Source organism: Mus caroli, unplaced genomic scaffold (genome assembly GCF_978045245.1).
Source record: "Mus caroli unplaced genomic scaffold, Mus_caroli_1 scaffold_1, whole genome shotgun sequence".
NCBI classification, from domain to species: Eukaryota; Metazoa; Chordata; class Mammalia; order Rodentia; family Muridae; genus Mus; species Mus caroli.
The window spans coordinates 162,907,949-162,931,223 of NW_028227256.1; the positions used below are offsets into that span (position 1 = coordinate 162,907,949).

General features: G+C 40.8%; 1 protein-coding gene across 2 annotated transcripts; it reads right to left on the bottom strand.

Annotated features, from left to right (window-relative positions):
- Positions 1-388: 388 nt before the first annotated feature.
- Tiprl (TOR signaling pathway regulator) lies at positions 389-22,215 on the bottom strand. Of its 2 annotated transcripts, none has more exons than XM_021162914.3 (7): positions 21,970-22,215; positions 13,669-13,848; positions 12,906-13,005; positions 8,024-8,155; positions 5,568-5,663; positions 3,238-3,300; positions 389-1,344 (listed from the first exon to the last, which is right to left on the bottom strand). In XM_021162914.3, the coding sequence occupies exons 1-7, from the start codon at positions 22,071-22,073 to the stop codon at positions 1,204-1,206; spliced, it is 816 nt and encodes a 271-aa protein (XP_021018573.1). In that variant the 5' UTR covers positions 22,074-22,215; the 3' UTR covers positions 389-1,203. The 2 variants fall into 2 exon arrangements, with proteins under 2 accessions (XP_021018573.1, XP_021018581.1); XM_021162922.3 differs by lacking the exon at positions 21,970-22,215 and adding an exon at positions 21,628-21,857.
- Between the last annotated feature and the right edge of the window lie 1,060 nt (positions 22,216-23,275).

Below are 23,275 nucleotides of genomic sequence, written 5' to 3' on the forward strand. Positions count from 1 at the left end.
CGGATGACTCCACATACACAGCACTCACGGTATAAAGGACCAACTACACTCTATCGCTTCATTATGTAATCCCTTATGCCACAGCAGAGAACATGGTACTCAGAACTGAAGGGGATGCTATGCATGACATGTACCCATGTGTTCTGACTACTTAAAAGTGCCCTCAGGAGTGTAAGGAGCAGAGGGAGAAGAAAGACAGGCACTTAAAGGCGAACGAACTAGGGGATCGAGTTCATAACTAGCAGCTTCCATTTGTAATCTGCGTGGGAAATGTGTCTGCAATACTGAACGGGTTCAGAACAAAATAAATGAATGAGAACGATACATCCTAATCCAATCTTCAAGTAAGTCTAAGAAAAGCTGAAAGAAACAGCAAACTATGAATACATAATTCCTTATTATTTATTCTCCTCTTACAAAAGACACTTGGACAAATAAATATAAAATGGCATATGTCATATTTAGAAATGGCCAAGGACACACCTGGGTACTCCTCACAGGAATACACTAATACAGTCTTCAGATGCACACTCCTCCTCCCCACCGCCCACCTCTTTAATTTTTTTTTAAAAAGTCAATTATTTTATTTTAATTCTCCACAATTTTTAACAATGAATTATCAAAATAAGTAATCTAACACTACTCAGAGACAAAGACATTTAAATGAAAAGATTTAAAAAATACTTGTGTGTACAAACACACACAATATGTTGCCCAGAAACTCCAACTAATGACTAATACAAGATTAATTTTGTAGGTGACATGTCACAACTCTCCGTAAGTGCGAACAAACACCAGAAAGCCCACAGCCAAGAGCCAGAGTAGCACATCAGCATGCAGTCAGCATCCTATGGCGGCCGGCAGGTCCCAGGCATCGGGGCTCAGTGACGGCCTTATAGTCAGACTCCTCACAGTGAAGACGATGCTTCAGGCCGGATGCAGACCATGTCCCCTCATGAGACCCACACACATCACTGCTGATGTAAGCTCCAGAGCACATCTCTCTCTGGAGCAGGAACTTGAAAACAGACAGGATAAACAGGAGTTGAGCGGAACCTGCCTGCAGCAATCTTTTATTTTCCTTAAAGGCTACAGAAAATCTGCGCATAAGCAAGGAAATTAATTCTCATAATAAAAATACCCCTACAAATAGCCAAGGTATCCAGTCAGGTTCCGCATGGAGAGAGTCTGCTGTACCACATTTTATTCTGAGGGCGTGCTTTGTGAGTCCACGGGGTTAGGATCAATTCTTTCTGGAAATACGAGCTTCTCACAAACTGCTTCCTTAATTGGTAAATATTGTGATATTTCATTAGGTTCCGTGAAGAGGGAAGGTGGAACATGCTAGGAAAAACAAAATCGTATTAGTATATTCTCAGTTATGGCTCCCACAATTTCTGAAACCTTCTAGTGTAAGACTTCACAAAGCATGTTAATTTCAGCCCTGGGGACGCTCCACGTAAGGAGGAGCATTAAGCGCTCCTCCAGGTAACAGCTGCTTCCCATCACTCAATCCTTCAACTGTGTGGCTGATCTTCAAGGAACGTGGTGTCATATAACTGACAGTGCTACTGTAAGTGCTAAAAGAATCCCACACATTTTGATCAAATCCCTCCCTAGTATTCGTTACTTGAGTAACTTGAAAGTTCAATCTTTAGTTAGAGTCCAGTACACATTCTACGACAGTTACTAACTATTCTAATCCAAGCATACACTATATTTAGACAGAGTAAGTACTATGGTTTAAAAAAAATACTTATTTTGTAGACATGTACTAAGCCAATTCATTACAAAACCCAAGTGCCACGGAAGGGCTTCACAAATTCCAGGGGAACAAAAAATACAGGAAAATTATGTCAGAATAATTACAGACGTGGGTACAGAGGCACCAGTTTTTGGAAGAGAAAGGAATGTGTACGAACATCTACATACAAGTAACCTCACAGAGTGAGTAGGATGTATCTATATGTTTACAGTGATGGAAGAAAGAGAGAATGAATTTGAAAGACTAGGGAGATACAGGACATGGGAGGCCTGGGAGGGGAAAGAGAAAACTTATGGAACTCTAGTATAATCTCAAAACACGAATAAATTATTAAGCATTCTAGAGGGTCAGGTGCTAAGTCAGAGGAACATCCATGGCACCAGCTGCAGTGATGGGACTCAGGTCACACCTCTGCATCTCAGCTTCTTCAGAATGAACAGGACTCAGATGGATGGCAGCGAAGATCTCCAGGTGCCCTGGTGCTGGAGACCCACCCTGCAGAGCCCAGGAGGAGCACATCTGCTTTGGAAGGGGTGGAAGGACGTGGTTCCCAGGCCTGGAACAGGGCAGAGGCCTCCACTATGTCATGGCTGCTGTGGCCTAGGGCTTGTTTGTATAATTAAGTATTTTCATGTTCCTCCTTTGAGGAATGTCCTCCCTGTTAACATTAATGACTCCATCAGTCCAGGAGGCGAAAGTGTAGCTAATGTCTCAGTAAAATGGTAAACCCTGAGACCTTCAGGACAGCCCTTAAGGCTGTAAAAAAACTCTGAAAACATGATATCAAAAATATATAATTTCTCAACTATGTAAAATATAAGGATGCAATATGAATTATACGAGGGGCTTCACTAACCTAAAGGAACAAAAGCAGCTGTGCTGTGAGCCAACTGGTCAGAAAGACACTAAGGAAGGAGATACAGAGAGCTAGGGAATGGTGATTGCAGGAGATCCTACCCAGCTAAGTTTTTTGTATGCTTAAAAAGGCAGACAGATCCCTGGGTTTGAGGTCAGCCTGGGACTGAGGGAATTTAGATCCATGCCCCATCCAGTTATCTTATCTCTGTGCTTAACAAAGGCTGACAGATATCTGAAGGGCTCAGTAATAAAAAGTGTGCTTGCTGTCTCCTAAGAACCAAAGGCCATGGGATGTTGATTCATAGGATAATCAAAAGGGAACTGGGTGTAATGACTGAATTGATATCTACATAAAAAACTGGGTTTGTGATCTTCAAGAGATGTCTTTAGGCCTGCAAGAGAAAGCTGTCTAGAGAACAACATAGGTTGTTCCCTGACTTGACTTCCAGTTGTTTGTTTTTTGCTACTTTCAAACAGAACTCCCAAGCAGAGGCTGGTCCTTGGCACACATTTTCTGATGCAAATTTAGATGAATGGGTAGGATCAGTGGGATATGAGACTTAAAATGAATTATTAAAATTCAACATCTAAATACTTAAAATTTAAGTATTTACCATTAAATTAGCAATTTTGCTCTCTCTGGATGTATATTCTCGTAACATGTAGGTCTTGTCAGCCTATAGTTAAAAATACAAAAATTACAATATATTTATATATGTATATTATAAAATCCTCCCTATAAAACAGACACTTAAACAAACAAACAAAACATCCTTTTGTACAGTTTTCCCATATAAGACTGTTTTGTTATGTTTTGTTTACTGAGACAGGGTTTCTTTGTGTAGCCCTGGCTGTCCTGGAACACTCTGTAGACCAGGCTAGCTTCAAATTCAGCCATTTAAGACTTTTAAAGTTAGGTTAAAAAAAGTGCATTTTGTGAGGCAGGCACTGTGGTTAAATGCCTTTAATCCCAGCACACTAGGAAGGCAGAGGCAGGCAGATTTCTATGAGTTTAAGGCTAGCCTAGTCTGCACAGTAAGCTCTAAGACAGCCAGAGACATATTTAAGACAAGAAAGAAAAGAGAAGAGAAGAGAAGAGAAGAGAAGAGAAGAGAAGAGAAGAGAAGAGAAGAGAAGAGAAGAGAAGAGAAGAGAAGAGAGGGGGGGGAGGAAAGTAGGGAGGGAGGGGAAAGAGAGAAGGCAGACAGAAAGAGAGAGAGAGAGAGAGAGAGAGAGAGAGAGAGAGAGAGAGAGAGAGAGAAAGAAAGAAAGAAAGAAAGAAAGAAAGAAAGAAAGAAAGAAAGAAAGAAAGAAAGAAAGAAAGAAAGATAGATGTATTACAATTTGCTTTTGGATAAACACTTTTCAGTTTAAAAAAACTACAAAATTATATTTCTTTAAAATATATCAATAAGAAACAAGAAAAAATTAATGTTCACCATAGTCAATAAAAGTATAAATAAGAAAAATAAGTTATCAACCATAGCTAGTTCTGATGACACAGCCTTGATCATTTCAAAACCTCTACATCAAATTTAAATAAATTCACACTACACTTTCAAAATTCAGCAGTAAGATAACCACCTTTCCAAATTAGCTCTATTTATTCTCTGCCATCAATGCTGATGGGTGTCCATTTCTCTGCTACTACTATATGGACATAAACATATCAGTCAAATTAATAAGTTCCTTCATGTTATATAAACAATACTGCTGTGAATGTTCAAGTATATACAACTGATCAACTACATAATAAATATTTATAAATTACTGTATAATAGAATCTTTTAGGATAAATTCATTAAAAATAATTAAGTATAAACAGTATTTTTGAGATTTAGATGAGAGAAAAATGTAATATTTTGGCTTTGCTTATACAAAGGGAAAAGGCTAAGAGGTGTGTAAGAGGTGCCTTTAATCCCAGTAGAGAAGGTGGTTCTCTGAGACCAGCCAGATCCACAGGCAGAGTTCTAGAACAGCCAGGGCTACATAACAAGGAGAAGAGGAAAAGAAGAGGGGAGCGGTAGGGAGGAAGCATAATCACAGTCACTGTGCTGTTTCAAGGGGAAAACAAATGTCTACATAAAGGACTTGGGGGAAAATGTCAATGTAACCCAATTCTGCCTCTTACTGGGTACCTTAAGTGAGCTACGTAACCTTTTCTGACTTAGTTACCACAGCACGAGCTATTATGGCCATAATTAATAGTTTTGGTATCTCCTCTAATTCTTCATCCTATGTGATCCCAATTTTGAACTTAAGTATTCAGAAAAGACAGGGTGCTCTAAAGCTACTGGAAAAATCTAAACTCCTCTCTTTAACACTTAAGACCTGCATATTATCAGTTACCTTTTCACAGAAGACAGTGTTTTTCCACCCTTACAATAACCTCCAAGTAACCATGTAATACAGACGTCAGGAGGCAGTGTAAGTGGGAATTCTTTTTGTGTTGTGTTGTGTTGTTTTGTTTTTGTTTTTAGAGACAAGGTTTCTCTGTGTAGCCTTGTCTGTCCTAGATCTAGCTCTGTAAAACCAGGCTGGCCTCCAACTCAAGTGCCCCACCTGCTTCTGCCTCCCAAGTGCTGGGGTTAAAGGCGTGTGCTACTACCATCTGGCCCTGAAGAGGGATCTCTAACAGGACATCATACAGAAGCTAAGGGACAGTTTTCCTTAAACACAAGTTAAATGTATACAAATTTTTTGGTCAAAGCATTCATACCCAGGACACGTTTTTTTATAAAACCTTTTTTGATTACTAGAACTTAGAAAAAAAGACAGCGTGTCCAACTACAGTGTGTAGTCAGTAACCCTGAAAACTCAAATGTATGAGTTACCAGGTGATCACAGAACAAGAAACATGACTTAATCTCACATTCTAAAGCGACAGACACATAAGAGGCTCAGTGAGCGTCAGTGAGCACACTCATCACACGAGCACCAGTACCTCATGGTAAAGCCTCGTGTCATTCATTCTGATGAGCACCCCATCAATTCTCAGGAAAAACCGCAACAGCAGGAAGAAGCTGGAAGGCATCACTCTCTGGAGAGAAAAGACAGTACAGTACAGTACAGTACAGTGCAGTGCGGTGAAACGTTAATGACAAGTACATACTTTATTTCTTTACTACAAGAAAAAAAGAGAGAGAAACACTGGGAAAAAAAAACTTCAAATTCACCATGATTCTCCCTGGTCTATGTCTATGTCCTAAAAGCCCAACAGACGGAAATACCTGTCTAAGATGCTTTTAACACATCAGACCTATTCAATATCACAGCTCAGCAATGCAGGGATGCTGACCAGATCTAGTTCACTTGCACACATTAATAAGATAGAAAAGAATCCAAAACCCAAATATGATGGTTTATATATTCTCAGCCCAGGGAGTAGCTCTATTAGAAGGTGTAGTCCTGTTGGAGAAGGCATGGCACCATGGGTGTGGCCTTTATTATGTCCTAGGTGCCTGGAAGTCAGTATTCTGCTAGCAGCCTTCAGATGAAGATGTAGAACTCTCAGCTCCTCTCCTGTATCATGTCTGCCTGCATGCTGCCATGTTCCTGCCTTGATGATAATGGACTGAACCTCTGAACCTGTAAGCCAGACCCAATTAAATGTTGTCCTTTATAAGACTTGCCTTGGTCATGGTGTCTGTTCACAGCAGTAAAACCCTAACTAAGACAACAAAGTATAGTTAAGAATGAAGGCTTATACTTTGACACCACCATAAAGCCAAAATAACGATAAGCTGAAGCATTCCAACACAGGCACCAGCTAATCTGAGGTTCTCTACCCTAGTTCCACTGGCCTCGAAGCCTTTAGCTGGTTATTTAACAAGGCTGGTTTGTGAGGAAAGCAGATACAAACTGATATCTGGATCCCTGGGCTCACCAGCTTAGCCTAGACCGGTGAGAGAGACAGTCTCAAAAAGAAAAGGTGGATGGGACCTGAGGAACAACATTCAAGGCTGTCCTCTGGTCTCCACATGTGCATTTAAACATATGCAGGCTCACACCTGTGTGCTCACAACCAAAAGCACAGATGAAACTGATACTTCTTTGGGCTGAGGAGCTGGCTCAAGCAGTGAAGCACTCTGCAAGCATTAGGGTTTAAGTTTGCTCCCTAGCACCCACAGAGAAGCCAGGCATGGCAACATGTGCCTAGTCCTGTCCTGAGGAGGCAGTGACAGGATTAGCAAAATCCAGGTTCAGTGAGAGACCCTTTCTCAAAAAAAAAAAAAAAAAAATCAAGTAGAAATGCAATAGAAGACATATGATATGGACTCTAGCCTCTGAATACTCATGACAAACACACACACATAAACACACACATACATACATGACTTAAAACATACCCAAGACCTATAAATACAATGCTCCTTTTTAAGACAGATACTGATTCCATGTATCAATACTAGCAAAAATTGAAGAGCCACTTCCTTCTTTGTGGCGACTTCTGTTCACCCACTTTCCATAAAATAAGATCCTACAGTGTATGCTCCAGGTCAGTGCAGCCAATGAGGTTCTTCTGCATGCCGGGCTATCAGATGGCTCACCTGGCATTTATGTAGGTTAAAATAAATCTATTAAAATGACATGACAATCTTATAAATACAAATCTCACTCAAAAGTTATGTCACTATGATGGACAGTGCCCGTGTTGAGTAGCTGTCTGGCCACATGTTTAGCTGTCACAGTCATAGTTACTCGGTATGCAGATCTAAGTAGCTAACTGCTCCCGTATCTTCAGTACAGTCAAGTTACCCAGTTATCTATTTCTTATAAACATGTTTCACCAATAGCATATGAACAGAAATAGCTTGTCCTCTACTGATAGACAACAATATAATAGGAAATGATCATTTATACTTGTGTTTTTTTGTTTTCCACTTTTATGCTAAAAACTGACCTGATAATTTTATGATACACTAAAATCCTAACTCCTGGGCCATTGTTCTCGGGAGACGGTTCAGCTGTGAGAGCACTTGTTGCTCCTGCAGAGAACCAGCTACAACCCTCTGCACCCACATGGTGGCTCCCAACCATCTCCAGCTCCAGGGGATGCAATGTCCTTTTCTGACCTCCAGTGACACCAGGCACTCGTGTAGTGCACGAAAGCAAAACGTTCACGAACATAAAATAAATACCTAAAGCATCCATCCAACATGCTACCTGCAGATTCTACAAATATCATTTTAAATTATGAACATGAAAATTAAGTCACAGTTTTCATTCAGTCAAGTTGAATAATAAGCAAATAACCAAAAGATGCTGGACAGATATATTTTTAAAAAGACTAAATATCATTGTTTCTGGTAAATGTCACAAAGCTGTGCTGTAGACTTAAACCTTACAAGGCATCACGCCAGCCACTGGTGAGAATGGAGGATTAATTTGAGTACTCACAATTTTCACACTCAGGCTGGAAACACCATGATCATGCAATTCATCTTCAAACAGGAGAACTTCTTCAAAAAATTTAATCTGTTCTCTGGCTTTCAATTTTTCTGTATCTATATGATCTGTTGTAGGTACAACCTGAAACACACAATTTTAAATGACGACTTTCAATGAAAAGCGCTAGAGTTGCAAGTAAGTTTGTATCATTTCTTTGCATAGCATCGGTATTCACATTTGCCTCCACTCTGAAAGTCTGAAAACCACTAGAGATTACTTATCTTCTGACCTGGTATCAAAACAATCTAAATACACCATCTCAGAAGAAAATTAAGCATTTCTTGTGAAGGTGAGAAAATTATCAACTGAAAATCTGTGTAAGTCAAAATAGCTCCATAAAAGGCTAAGTGTAGTCTTGTGCTATTTGGATATGCTCGTTAGGAATTAGAAAAATACTTTTTTCCATTAAAATTACATGTATCTCAGGAGCTGGGAATTAATGCCTGCAGCAAAAGCATGACAACCTGTGTTTATACATAATCCCCAGAACACACATAAAAAATACAGGCGAGGTGGTTCCTGCATGAAGCCCTATACTGGTGAGACTGGTTACACAGCCATGTTAATATAATTAGCCCTCCTCAACTATATATACTTAGAAATTGTTAAGCTGATAACTTTTAAATAAGATATTAAGTCAGAGTGCATGAGCAACTATTCTAACGTGCTATAGAAAAAGAAACCTTAAAAACACATAGACACCAAGCATATTTTATTACAAAGATTCAGTGTAGATAAAAAAAAGTGGCCCTCCACAGCTTCTGTCCTACAGAATCATTTATTTAAACAAGAAGAAACAGCCATATATAGTTACATCACTATGGGACAGGCACAGTATTAGGAATTAATTTACTTCACTAATCATATTCTCACACCATCACCTTAGGCCAGCTAATAAACACAAAGGTAGACATGAATCTAGTCAGGTTAAGATTTCCACAACTTTGTGAGTGGCTTTTCTTATGCCATTCTACAGCCCAAAGAGTAAAAGTTAAACAACCAAAAAGGAGACAACAATAAAATACACACCCACATACACACAAGCTACTTCCAGAACTAAAAAGCAAGGCTCAGAAAGCAAGAGACAGGAGTCCCTCTCCAGTCCCAACACTGACTCTAAGAAACTATATTTTACTAACATATACCTCCTATACATACACAGTTTTTGAAGCATGTTCTAAAGATTTCTTTTATGTGTAGGCGTGTTTGCCTGCATGTATGTAAATACACCATGTGTATGTGCTGGCCTTGGAGGTCAGAAGAGGACAAATAACCACTAGGAAATAAAGTTATAGATGGTGGTGAGCTGCCATGTACCTGCTAGAAGCCAAAGCTGGTCCTCCGTGAGAACAAGTGATCTTAACCACCGATCCATCTCTCCAGCCACTGGAGAATGTTATGAGGAAGAGTTCAGAATTTAAAATCTCAACTGATATTATATGTACAAATGTTAAAAATAACAACAAAGGCTGGGTGGTGGTGCTAGTGATGAACACTTTTAATCTCAGCCCTTAGGAGGCAGAGGCAGTGGATCTTTGTGAATTTGGGACCAGTGGGGGCTGCAAAGTGAGATCCAGGACAGCCAGGGCTACACTGAGAAGCTCTGTCTTAAAACAAAACAAAACAAACAAAAACAAAAAGCGCTGGAGAGATAGCTCAGTGGTTAAGAGCACTGGCTGCTCTTCCAGAGGTTCTAAGTTCAACTCCTAGCAACCACATTGTGGCTCACAACCATCTGTAATGGATCTGACACCCTCTTCTGGCATGCAGGTGTAATGCTGATAGAGCACTCATATATATATTTATATTATATTATATTATATATAATAACTCATAGAAAAACCTAAAAAATAATAAAAACCAACAAAAAACCCTCATAAATTCCTATGAAATCATATACATATAACAAATATTCAAAACCATAAATTAAGGGTAGTGTGCTACCCCAAACCATCTACAAACTAAGGACACCAGTACCTACCTACAGAGATATTTTGAACACTAAAGAACAAAATTCTAATTTTTTGCCTGGAAATTTTTCCATTTAAAAAAGATGTATGTATGTATATGTATATATATACACACATACATACACACACACATATATATATGTGTGTGTGTGTATATATATATATATATATATATATATATATATATATATATTAGATTTATTTATTTTATACGTATGAGTGTTTGGCCTACATGTATGTATGACCACCATATGCATTCCTGGTGCCTACACATGTCAGAAGAGAACATCAGATCCCGTGGAACTAGAATTAGATGGTTGTGAGCCACCACATGGGTGCTGAGAAATGAACCTGGGTCCTCTACAAGAGCAGTAATTACTCTTAACTGCTGAGCCACCTCTCCAGTCTCAGTCATTCCATCTAAAACAAAAACAAACAAACAAACAAAGACATTTAAACCCCCACGTGCGTGCATCAGTTTTAGGTAATGAAGCAGCTTCTTTCATTTCTGGTATTTCAATAAACACAGTGACTGGTATTTGAGAGCATTTGTTGAGGTCTTCCTTGTGTAACAGATAGACCGGTAAACACTTTTACACATAGGATCTGGTACTGTCCATTTATCAAAAGACCTTGCAAGATCAATCTGTGGAGAGATGACTCAAAGGACAAAGCCTAAAATGAAAGCCCAAAACCCACATACAGCCAGACCCAACAGTGTGTGCATGTTTGTAACCCTGTGCTCCAAGGGGTGGAGTCAAGAGAAGCCCCCGAAGCTTGCTAGACACAGAGCCTAGTATGCACATCAACAAATCAACAAACGCCAGGAACTGCATCACCAGCAAGATAGAAGACAAGAACACACACACACACACACAAGAGGGGGGGGGCACAAGTACAAACTGCTTTGACAACCTGGCAAAGCTTTTGCCTACTGATTTGAAACAAAGTTTATATTTGGACAAAGCCCGAGCACATTACTAGAGTGGGTGATCACACTGACATTTTTAGCAACACCTGAGAAGACTTGCGTTATAGGTTCCTATTCCTGATCTACTTACAGCTAATGCAGCTTTTCCTATGTGAATCCATAAAGTAATCATCACTATTGCATGAGGTTTTTAAAAATCTATTTCCCTCATTCCTGGCAACAAAACATCAATGACCTAAGCTCGCTGCTTAGGTCATTTAGTCAGAAGAGACTATAATCTGCAGTTCTTTAGAGAATAAGAAAATCCCCTCACCTCACACAGGAGGATACCAATGGCTTCTAGAATTACCAATGGCTTCTACACAACAAAGCTTCACCGTATATCTGATGAAATCAGTAAGTGAATAAATGAGTGAACATTGATTTTCTCAAAAATTGTGTTTCTGTCCTGGAAACACACAGAAAAGTTGGAGGGAGAAACTAATAAGAATTAGCTTCTATCTGCTGAGACTAAAACACTGTGCAAAGGCAAGGCTTTCACACAGGACCTCACATGCCCAGTTAATAACTCTAGCTGCCAAAACTTTTACTTTAAAAAATTTCATCTTCTGGGTGGTGGCGGCCCACACCTTTACTCTTAGCACTCAGGAGGCAGAGACAGGTGGCGCTTGGTCTATGAGCAAGTTCCAGGACAGCCAGGATTACACTGAGAAATCCTGTCTTGGGGGAAAAACTGTTTTAATCTCTGTGTAATATGTATGTGTGGAGGTCCGAGGACAATTGAAGGTGCAGGTTCTCTCTGGCCATCTAGCAGCCATGCCTTTACTCACCGAGTTATCTCATCAGCCCTAAATAACTTTTAAGGAAAATGCTTTAAAATGGAACAATCTTGTCAGACACACAACCTAAGCCACATTTGTTTCACCTCAGTCTCACTAGAAGACCTAAAACTATAGCTGCTGCAGAGCCACCCGTTCCACTCTCAGTGAAGCTTTTCTGGAGCAGAGACTCTACAGATGCAACTCGACACTAACAACACTGAACATGTAATAATTAGAATCTGCTTGTGAACTCTTCCTACAAAACTCCGCTGTGGGTAAGCATTATCATTTACTCAGCCTGCCAGCAACGGTCACTAGCCTTGATTAAATACCTCACCTAAAGAGCCAGGCGTGGTGGCACATGCCTTAGATCACAGCACCAGGGAGGCAGAGGCAGGCAAATGTCAAGGCCAGCCTGGTCTAAATAGAGTAGGCCATCCAAGGCTACACGAGACCCTGTCTCAAAAACTAAAATACAAAAAGAAAGAAAGAAAGAAAGAAAAAAGTAACTAACTCATCTAAAGTCATACCAAATTTAAAATCAGTGCAAGCATATATAAGATATAAGTTTTCTGTTCAACTGTTTGTTCATATGTAAAACCAGCTTCTAGCTAGCAGTTTCTATCTAACTCACCTAGTAATACATTTCCAGGGACAGACGCTTCTTGGCTGTCATATTGTTAACACCAAGGCAAAGCAAGCATCTACCAACCTTACTTTAAAGAATATTGTTTTAAAAATTAATTAAATAATTGAATTTTAAAAAGAAAGAAAGACTACTGCTCTCAGGCAGGAGCATGCATGCCTGTGGTTCTAGACACTGAGGAGACCAAGGCAAGAGGAGCCCAAGAGTTCAATACCAGCCTTGTAAGACTCCATCTCAAAAAGAGAAAAAAGGAAAATCTTGTAATAGTCTTCTTTCCCACTAATTAATTAATTAATATTTATAATAATAATGATAATAAACCAAACCCCCTCACATTAAGCTCTAAAGTCTGCCACCAGGAAGAAGCAGGACGAAAGGAGTTGGGAAAAGAATAACCACAACTAGGATGCAGTGCTAAGATTAAGGATTATATGAATCATATGAAGCAAAGGTTCAGATTTACCTTTAACTTAAGAGATTCTCCAAGCAACGTTCCTTTATAATCTGTTGTATAGGTCCAGTCATATGGTTTAATAACTTCTTTGGAGTGTTCACCCTCCGTCCTCAAATACCAAAACAAAAAGGACGATGAAATTTAGAATATATATCAGTGTTCATATGCACACCAAATTAACACATTGTATATATAAAATAAAATACCCTACTAGCACACATACAATATAAAACATCCTACTAAAGGCATATACTGTCATTCGCTAGCATAAAACCAACCTTTCTAAGTAACAATACACGTTTGCTGAACATGTATTGTTATTTAACTTGTCATGTGCTGATATACTCTTTCTAGGTCGTCCTACATTTCCTGAGACATGATTCAAAGCTTACATTTCATTCTGTCCTTCAAAGCATATAGTATATATTCAATAGGCACAAAGTAAATATTGCTAATTTAACCAGCAAAAACCAACCAACCAACCATTTTTCTTAGTTTTAATACCCCACAAATATTCAATTACAAGAAATGTTTTTCTTTAAAACCAGAAACTTTAAAGTTTCTGTACTGATTGGACTAAAGAACACCTGCAAAGCTCAGCTCACATGTATTTTAACCTAATGAGCATTTCAAGCAGTGGTCAAATTAACCTTTGTTTTATGGCTCAGAAAAATGAGTTTTGAATAATACAGTTTGAACATTTAATTGTAATAAAGCACACATATCCTTATTGAATACTCTGTGTTGAGCCTGTAACTGCCCGGATTCTCACCTACTTTCCTGCCACTCTTCAGCACAAGCTACTTTGAGCATGCCCTGATAGTTGTTCACACATCTCAGTGCGTCCGTAGCATTGAACTCTATTCCGAAGCCAGAGCCATGCTGGATCCTTAGAACGTTGTCTCCAAACATCATTTCAGGGAGGGATGGCATGTGCAGCTCGTCAGCTAACCTGCACAGAAGCAGAGGTCAGGGAGATTCCTTTATGCTCACCAGGCATTTCTGTCTCTTTCATCCCAACCTAACTCTGACTTTCCAGGATAAGCTGAGAAGTCCATGACGATAAAGAATCTGTAAGATGCTTTCATCACCTACTTGTTCATCATCAAATCTCTGCAGCACTAAACTCAGCAAGACAGAGTGGGGAGGGAGGGATACATGGGGGAAACCCAAAGTGAAGAACCTGATAGTGATCACCATAATTAAGGCCAATTCTAACTTCACTACTTCTAAAATCTGATCCTTAAAACCATTCTGTGTGCTAAGAAAAAGCCCAGAGAGTTCAAGAGCACGTGACTGCTAGTGTAACACCAGGCCTTTATCCAACATGCTAGACCATTTTCAACATGTCTCAGATGGGCAGCTTCACTAGAATATCTACAAAAAGTCAGAGCCACAAATCAATAACACATCGCTGGGTTTTGATATTGTGATTGGTATTGTTATTATTTTGATACTTGAAAAGTTAAGAAAAATTAGATTGTTGTTGTTTACATTGGGACTTCTGGTTTAAAAAGAAAATGAAAAAAGTTGGCCAACCAACACAAAGCCTGCTTTGTCACACAGCACCAACTGATTGGCACTAAGTTATAAGCTGTCAACCTCTAAGTAGGGGGTGGGCTGTCCAGTTCACTGGTCCTTTTGAAAACTGGGTTGACAACTCTGGACTACAACCAACATGGAAGAGTTAAGTGTAAAGACAGTGGCACATATATCTTGGTGGTAACCAACAGCTCTCTAATTGGCCTTAAGGTTCACTCAATAAAAGAAAGTTATGCTCAGTACTAGAAACTTCACCAAGTACCTGGGACTAGTGAGGTCATGAATCTTAGAGAACCTACAACTAAGCCAAAATAATATATATAATATGCATGCAATATGCACACCATCACCACCAACCACAATAATTAAAGAAAAAGAGACCATGAATGTGAGAGAGCAAGTGGAAGGTTACATGGGAGGGCTGGCCAAAGAGAAGAGAAAAAACAATGCAATTATAGTTAATGTCAACAAATAAAAGATATGTTTCTTTTTTATTTTTTTTTATTTTTTTTTATTTTTTTTTTTTTGGTGGTTTTTCGAGACAGGGTTTCTCTGTATAGCCCTGGCTGTCCTGGAACTCACTTTGTAGACCAGGCTGGCCTCGAACTCAGAAATCCGCCTGCCTCTGCCTCCCGAGTGCTGGGACTAAAGGCGTGCGCCACCACGCCCGGCTTTATTTTTTTTTAAAGCCGGTTTATAGTCCCAGTTAAAGGACTTCTCATTCTGGTTTTCAGTACCTGAGTTTGAACGGAGAGCCTTGCACCTGCTAGGCACATTCGCTATCACTTAGCAGCAACCCTATTTTGTGTAAAGCTAGGGGCAGTTACTTATTCACTCCTGGAAAACCAAGCTTAAGTACATGCTAGCACACCTAACGAACCTGATTCCAACCTGAACTCAGGGATGAAAGTTCAAAACTAACCAAAGGCAAACTCTGGAACCTTGGTCCAATATGCTTATTCTGGGCTGAACCGACCAGTTAGTATCGTGATTCTCTCCTTTCTGAACTCTGAGTGAACAGTCACAAGAAGCACAGTTCAAGAGACACAGCATGGGGGCTGGAGTGATGGCTCAGTGGTTAAGAGCACTACCTGCTCTTCCAGAGGCCCTGAGTTCAATTCCCAGCAACCACATGGTGGCTCACAACCATCTATGAGATCTGCTGCCCTCTTCTGGTGTGTAGGAATACATGTAAGTAAACACTGTAACATAGTAAATAAATAAATCTTTAAAGAGAGACAGACAGACATAGCATGAAAGAGAAGTCACAAGGCTGAGCGGAAGTGTGAAGCTGCTAAGTAACAGGACAGAGAGGGGCATGAAGGAGGCAAGGCAAAGACAGAAGTAAAGGAACTAGGGTTGGAAAGCTGTCCAAGTTCCTTCAGACAGTAGAGTAGATGTGTGTTGTGTGTGCATTCCACTGTTTAGAGGGATCTCATAGTATCCTACCTAAAATAATGTCTCCTGCCCAACTACCCTGCTTTATTTTTGTTTTGAGGAGGGGAGTCTTTTGTTTATTTTGCTGTTGCTTTTTGAGAAAGGGTGTCTCTGTGTTACTGTCCTGAAGCCCTCCACCCAAAAGACCAAGCTGGCCTCCAACTCAGAGATATACCTGCCTCTGCCTCTCAAGTGCTGAGATTAAAGGCCTGCACCACCATGCCCAGCTACCTTGCTGTTTTTTTATTTATCACTTACCAATAGCTGGCATTAGAAAATACATAGTAAATGTGCATATATAAGAAACATATTTATATTCTTACCACTTCAAAAGACAACAGGTCTCACTTAGGTGTGGTGGTTGGTGTACACCTTTAGTTCTAGCACTCAGGAGGCAGAAGAGGATCTGTTAATGAAGCCAGCCTGCACTCCATAGCAAGTTCTATACCAACCAGACCCACATAGCGAGACCTTTTATCAAAACAAGAACAAAAAGCAAGCAACAGGGCTGGAGAGATGGCTCAGCAGTTAAGAGCCCTGACTGCTCTTCCGAAGGTCCTGAGTTCAAATCCCAGCAACCACATGCTGGCTCAAAACCAACCATAATGAGATCTGATGCCCTCTGCTGGTGATATGAAGACAGCTACAGTGTATACTTAGATATAATAACATATCAATCTTTAGGCCAAAGCGAGTGGGGCCAACCAGATCAAGCAGAGATTCTGAACTCAAATTCCCAGTAACCACATGATAGCTCACAACAATCAGTACAGCTACAACATACTCATATACATAAAATAAACAAAACTTTAAAAAAAAAAAGCAAGCAATAACAAAAATATTCTGAATCTGGACACAGTGGTGCACACCTTTAATCCCAGCATTCAAGAGGCAGGGGCAGGCGGATCTCTGTGACTTTGAAGCCAGCCTGGTCTACACAGTGAGTTCTGGGTCAACCAGGACTACACAGTGAGATCTTGACTAAAATAAAAAAAAAAAAAAAAACCTGCAAGTCTTAATATCTCACGATCAGAAAGTATAACACAAAGGTTCCAAGCAAGGGCATTTTTCAGACATGTTATAAACCAAATCTTACTGATTTTAGAAACTTTTAAAAATGTTCTATAGACTTCTTTGTGGTTTTTTTTTTTTTTAAGAAATATGAAACTATTCATTGACCACTTTTTTTTTTTTTGGTTTTTCGAGACAGGGTTTCTCTGTATAGCCCTGGCTGTCCTGGAACTCACTTTGTAGACCAGGCTGGCCTCGAACTCAGAAATCCGCCTGCCTCTGCCTCCTGAGTGCTGGGATTAAAGGCGTGTGCCACCACTGCCCAGCCATTGAGCACTATTTTTACCCCAGATTTTACAATGACATATGTAACATTTTGCTCATTATATAACTAACTTTCCTGGCTCCTGTTGAACCTATAACACAAAAGATTGCGCATACATAGAAGAAATGAGATAAAGAAAGCACGCATATATCAGTTGACACTAGATTACAAGAGCTAGGACTAGAGAGATGGCTCACAACCAAAGATAAATCACCAAAGTTGTTCACTCACCTAGGCCGCCAGGCCCTAAGTCTTCTACTCTGACAGGCTTCCCTGAATCAACACCTTCTAACGGTGCGATGAGGATTCCAAGAGCCAAGTCTTAGCTATCCACTTACTAATCTAGGAACTATCAACTTCTTGTCACTCTAACATAGGAAGTTTTTTGTTTTATGAAGATAGGAATGAGCTCGGGTAGTGGTGGTGACAGTACACACCTTTAGTCCCAGCACTCAGGAAGCAGATCTCTATAAATTAGAGACCAGCCTGGTTTATAAAGCAAGTTCCAGGACAGCTAGGGCTACATTGAAAAATCAAAAATCAGAAGAATGAGGGAATGAGGGAAGGAAGGAGGGAGGAAAGGAGGAAGGCTATCTGGCTGGCCTTATGGTTCATAAAAGGCTCTTAAAGTGTATATTTAAGTGTCTGAGTTGCTAGTTAAATTCACCAGGATTTGACCAGTGTCTCCATCTGGGTAGGGAGATTGTTGGCAAAGATAAAATTTTTCCTTTTGGGAATTCTGCAGATAAACTGTAACATTAACATAAGTGCAGACATAGATAAGGCTCTGACAAGGCTGCTTTAAAATTATCTAATTTAAATTGTTAACTTTTCTGTGTCCTTAAGCAGAAAACTTAAATCTTATTTTGCCATTTCTTGGCAGCAATCTTCACATGTAAGAACATATGGGCTGCACCAAGTTAAACTGAGTGTGTAAACCTTCAGTAGCTCCAAAATGACGGCTCTATCCCAGTTATCCATATCCTTCTCGACTGGTTTCTAATCTACTACAGGCTAGAAAAACAAACAAATACACTTAATACTGTATAATAATAAACAAAGATGAAAATAACAATTCGACTGTTAGGGCAAAGGGCATACATACAATGATGTCCTTCCGTCTCACTCTCGTGTGGTTATAATCATAAAGTACAATTTAAATTGGCTCTGAGTAAAATTCTAAGGGATGCTAAATAAAGCACAAGAGCTCTATGTAAGTGCTCTATGACAGCACACAAGGCTTTCTTTTCCTTTTTCCTTGTTAAAACTTCTAGATTCTTTAACTAAATAGTTACAATTACTAGGTAGGGTAAAATAATACCAAAGAGACTGTATTCTTGCAAGGAGTGATGGCACATGCCTTTAAGCTCAGTTCTGTGAGTTCAAGGCCAGCCTGGTCTACACACGGACACCCTGTCTCAGAAAAAGAAAAAGTATATTCTTACAAGAAAATAGAAGGGGACTAGGTAGGAACAAGGAGATTACCAGGAATCACATAGGAAAATGTCATCATGAAACCCAATACATATCAATATATGCTAATAAAACTTTTAAAAGGTTACAGTTTTACATAAAGTCAAAAAAAGATCTATGCATGATTATAGTCTTTCCAATAGCTTTAAAATTATTTCCTAGTAGACTCACGAAACTGGTCTTTGTGCATATATTAAAATCAGTAATTTAAAAAAAAAAAAAAACCTGTATGATCAAGTAAAACAAGTTAGGTTTAAGAGGAAAGAAATACAGGTCTTTATGGAGAATATTTCTCTCATTTATGAGTCATCAAAGACCGCTGACAGTTTAAAAGTAAAAGTTTGAATATTGCCTAGGCGGTGACTTAATGCACCACATTTCCACTCTGTGCTTTTACTCGATTCTATAATAATAGCCCTGAAGGAAAGATAATGAAGAGCCTGAAGGAAGAAACCCAACTCTTCCGGTAGAAATGGCAACTGTCAACTTCTTAGAAATTTCAAAGCTGGTGAAAAAGAAACAATCCCATTGAAGAAAGAGGATAGAAGCTAACACTTGCTGACAAGGCTCTCAAGGAGACTCAGCTTCCCCCCTGAGGCCACAACACTAGCTCACTAGGCTCTCTAGGTCACCTACATTCCCCCCTGGGGCCCTAACCACACTGGCTCACTCACTAGACGTTCTAGGACATTGACTTTCTCCTTGGAGCTACAATCAAGCAAAAACATTCAAAGAATTTAATCGGATTTATACTTTCTGACTCAAATTATAAACTGTACTATATCTATACAAAATAACCCAAATACAGAGAGGTTGGATTATATATACTAATGGTTATAACTTCTGTTATAATAGTGAAAAGGGCCGTATGCTGTTTTTTTCTCCCTGTAGCCCTGGCTCTCCTCCAACTCACAGATCATCTACCTGCCTCTACCTCCAGGGTGCTGGGATTAAAGATGTGAGCCACCACAGCCTGGCTGTTTATTTTCATAAAGGACAAAATAAATGGTTATACAGCCAAGCAAGGGGACACAAACTCCTACCACTTAGGGAGGGGGAGGTAGGCAGGTCAAGTTCAAGGGCAGCCTACCTACACATAGTGAATTCCAGGGCACCAGGACTATGTAGAAAGACTCTGTCTCAATTACCAATAACTAAGCCTGGTATGGTATCTTTAGTCCCAGCACTCAGGAGGCAGAGGCAGGCAGATCTCTGTGAGCTGATGGCAGCTTGATCTACATAGTTCCAGGACAACCAGGGCTATGTAGAGGTCTTGTCACAAACAAACAAAGAATAAATGGTTATATAAATTTGTAACCATATGATGAAATATTATAAAACCATTAAATTATTTAGAGGAAAGATGAGAAAATATTTAAGATGTATATTAAGACAAAAACTGGGTGCATACGCTATTTTACCTGTTGGTATCTGAGGTTTCTAAGCTGCATATTTTTAAGATGGTTTAAGAACAATGAAATGACCGGGCGTGTGGCACACACCTTTAATCCCAGCACTTGGGAGGCAGAGGCAGGCAGATTTCTGAGTTCAAGGCCAGCCTGGTCTACAGAGTGAGTTCCAGAACAGCCAGGGCTATACAGAGAAACCCTGTCTCGAAAAAACAAAACAAATTAAAAAAACAATGAAATGGCACATTTTCGCCATAAGTTTAGGTAAAATTTATTCTTAACCTTTAAGGGATAGAAAACATTAAATGACTAAAAGATTAAGTACAATGAAAGATTGATATCCACAAGATGAGTCTGTAAAATACAGGTTTTAACTACTTTCCTGAATTAGAGCAAATATGAAATAATAAAGGTAGCTCCAGGGCTTTTAGCAGTTTATGTGGGAAAATGTAGTAGTCATGCACAATAGTGCAGCTACACGAGTAAAAGCAGCTCCGTTATGGTAGGCTGCTTCAAATGCTCTCTCTTTCAGCTCTATCACTGGTAGTATCTATTTGCTAAAGGCAAAACATAGCATTAGAAATGAGATGTTTGGGCCTTGTTTAAGATTCAGGGGATCCAGCCCCCTCTCCCACGCCACCCCCTAACCAGGCCCACATGCAATGCAGCGAAACACTCATACACATACGACAAAAACAATTCTATTAGAAACATATTCCGAATTAATAACATTTGAAGCAACTTTTGTTTTAAAAAGGATTCTTTTACATATGTAAATTTAAACAACAACAACAAAAACGGTCCTGAAGAGCCTCCCTTTTTCTTTCTTTCCATCAATTGGCCACCAAACTTAAGCACTTAATCTTAGCTTCTGTCATCTCTTTCCTGCTTACTGGCCTCCTCTCCAGCATTCCAGCCCTCCATCTTCTACAACACCTCCAAGAAACCTTCCAGACACAACCACGATGCATGTAGATATTGAGTAAAACTACACCTGATGGCTACTATATAAAATTCAAACTTCTTAGCAAGACAGAGAACTCTCCAATGACGAGGGAGGCAACACCCTGCCAGGACGCCCCCCAAACTTTGTCAAGATACAGTTTAGGCATCCCCAAACACCTCAGAGCTCAGTCTGAGTGCTGGCTTTACCCAGCCATTCTCCAGACTTGATCAAGATTCTGCCCAGGTGCACTGACCCTCGCGGGCGAACACATGAACACACGAACACACACGCACACACCTGTATACATCCTCATCCTAACCAGTCACACAATAATATAACGGTCTCTCGTGAAACTTATGAATTCCTTGGGTCTTTTCTCTTTCATCTGTCCTATCTCAGGTGCTTATCACAGCACCTGATTTACTAAAAGAAAAAAAATAAATAAACCTGAAATCTTCATCCTAAACAGTCACACAGTAACGTCACACGGTCTCACGTCATCTGAAGTCTGTGGTACTCAATGGTTCATGTTCAGAACCTCAAGAGCACACCACAGAACCAAAGAAGCTCAAAGCTAAACATAAATACCATTTCCGTCATTGCCCGCAAGGGAACAGGTCTTCGCGCCCAGAAAGGTTGCGCAGGCTTAGGTAGGAAAAAAAGGAGCGGCGAGGTTTAGGTAAAGTCCACCAAAACAGCCTCGCTCAGTTCAACCCTGCGAAGCGACAGTTCCAGCAAGCAGAGGTCGCCGCGAGCAGGGGACAGGACCATTTACTGAAGTTGTCAATCAACGGTCGGTCAGAGGGACCGAGCCTGCGGCCCCAAGTACCGCGTGAGGCTGCACCGAGACCGTCACACCCCCCAGCCCAGCCCGGGCTCTGCTCCGCTCCGCTCGGCCCGACCCGGCCCAGCCCCGCCCCACAGCCTCACTTTTCCACATCCGCAGACTTCATGATGTGGGTCTTGGACGCCGTCAGCTTCCAAGGCCCGAAGGAGAAGTCCTGGTGGCTGCTCTGAAAGCCGTGGATCATCATGGCAGAAGCGGAGCCGCAGGGCTACTCCGAGCAAGCGCCTGCGGCAGCGGTCACACGATAGCCCTCCCTGCAGCGCGGCTCCCGGGCGCGTCCGTTACCATCTCGGCCCCGCCCCCTGCCGCCGCGCCGTAGGCCCGCCCTTCCGCCGTCTCTTCCGCCCCTCCTGGTTTTACTTCCGGGACCACTAGCTCAGGGTGACACACGTCTTACGTGGAGACGCTGAGGGGCGGGACTTAAGCGCGGGGGCTGTCGCTCCGGCGCGCCGCCCTGAAGTCTCCGGGTGACGTCATCCCAGAGTGAGTGTGGGAATTTGTCTTTCTGGATCCAGAACCCTGTGCTTCTCTGCCTTACCTCCTCCTTACAGACCGCTCCAAGCAGTGTCATCACCTCTTGTGCTTATGAGTCGTGGTGAAGAGGACATGCCCAACGTCCCTATCGCTCAGGAAGCCCAGCACCAACAGCGACTTTGGAGCCAATGACAAATAGTAGCTCCTCCACCTTGAATCCCAGTGGAAGAGCCTCACTTTCTTACCGTGCAAACCGCCGACGCCCTGTGTTTGATTCTTTGTACCACGAAAGGAACGACAAATTATCCTTATGATATTTTAAGACTTTTCTACCCGCACACAGGTGTAGTGGAAACTCCGTCCATGCTTGCAGTGCAACTGTGTGTATCTTTGGGTAAAACACAACTGATTCTTTTCGGCCCCAGCTGCCTCAAAATGAGATGGTTTAATGTTTGAGCATCTCAAAACTGTTCATCATCTCAATTCCAACACCCCCTCTCTTAATCATTCACTCCGTGTTTGTTTCATCGACACTGGAACCGCTAAGCAGCGTTGTTCCATGATTTCTGCTTCAGTTCCTACCTTGACTACCAGAAGGTGTTAAGCCAAGTAAACCTTTTCCTCCTCGGGTATTTTCTGTTTATGTGTCTGTCCCAGGAACCCATCATCAATTTCCCCTGCCCAAGGTGTCTGGATTACTTCATTCCGTTGGCATCCTATCCTTGGTTCCTACATAGTTACTCTATTTACATTGCCTACGGAAAGTAGGGCGTCTCAGCTTCCCCAGAGGATAAAGACGTTCATCCCGAATAGTGGAGGATTGTTTACCATCACTGACCTCCAGAGGTTGGTCCCCAATGCACTTCCCAAGGAGGCTGGGGTCCTTTCACTGACGTTACATTGTAAACCTCACAT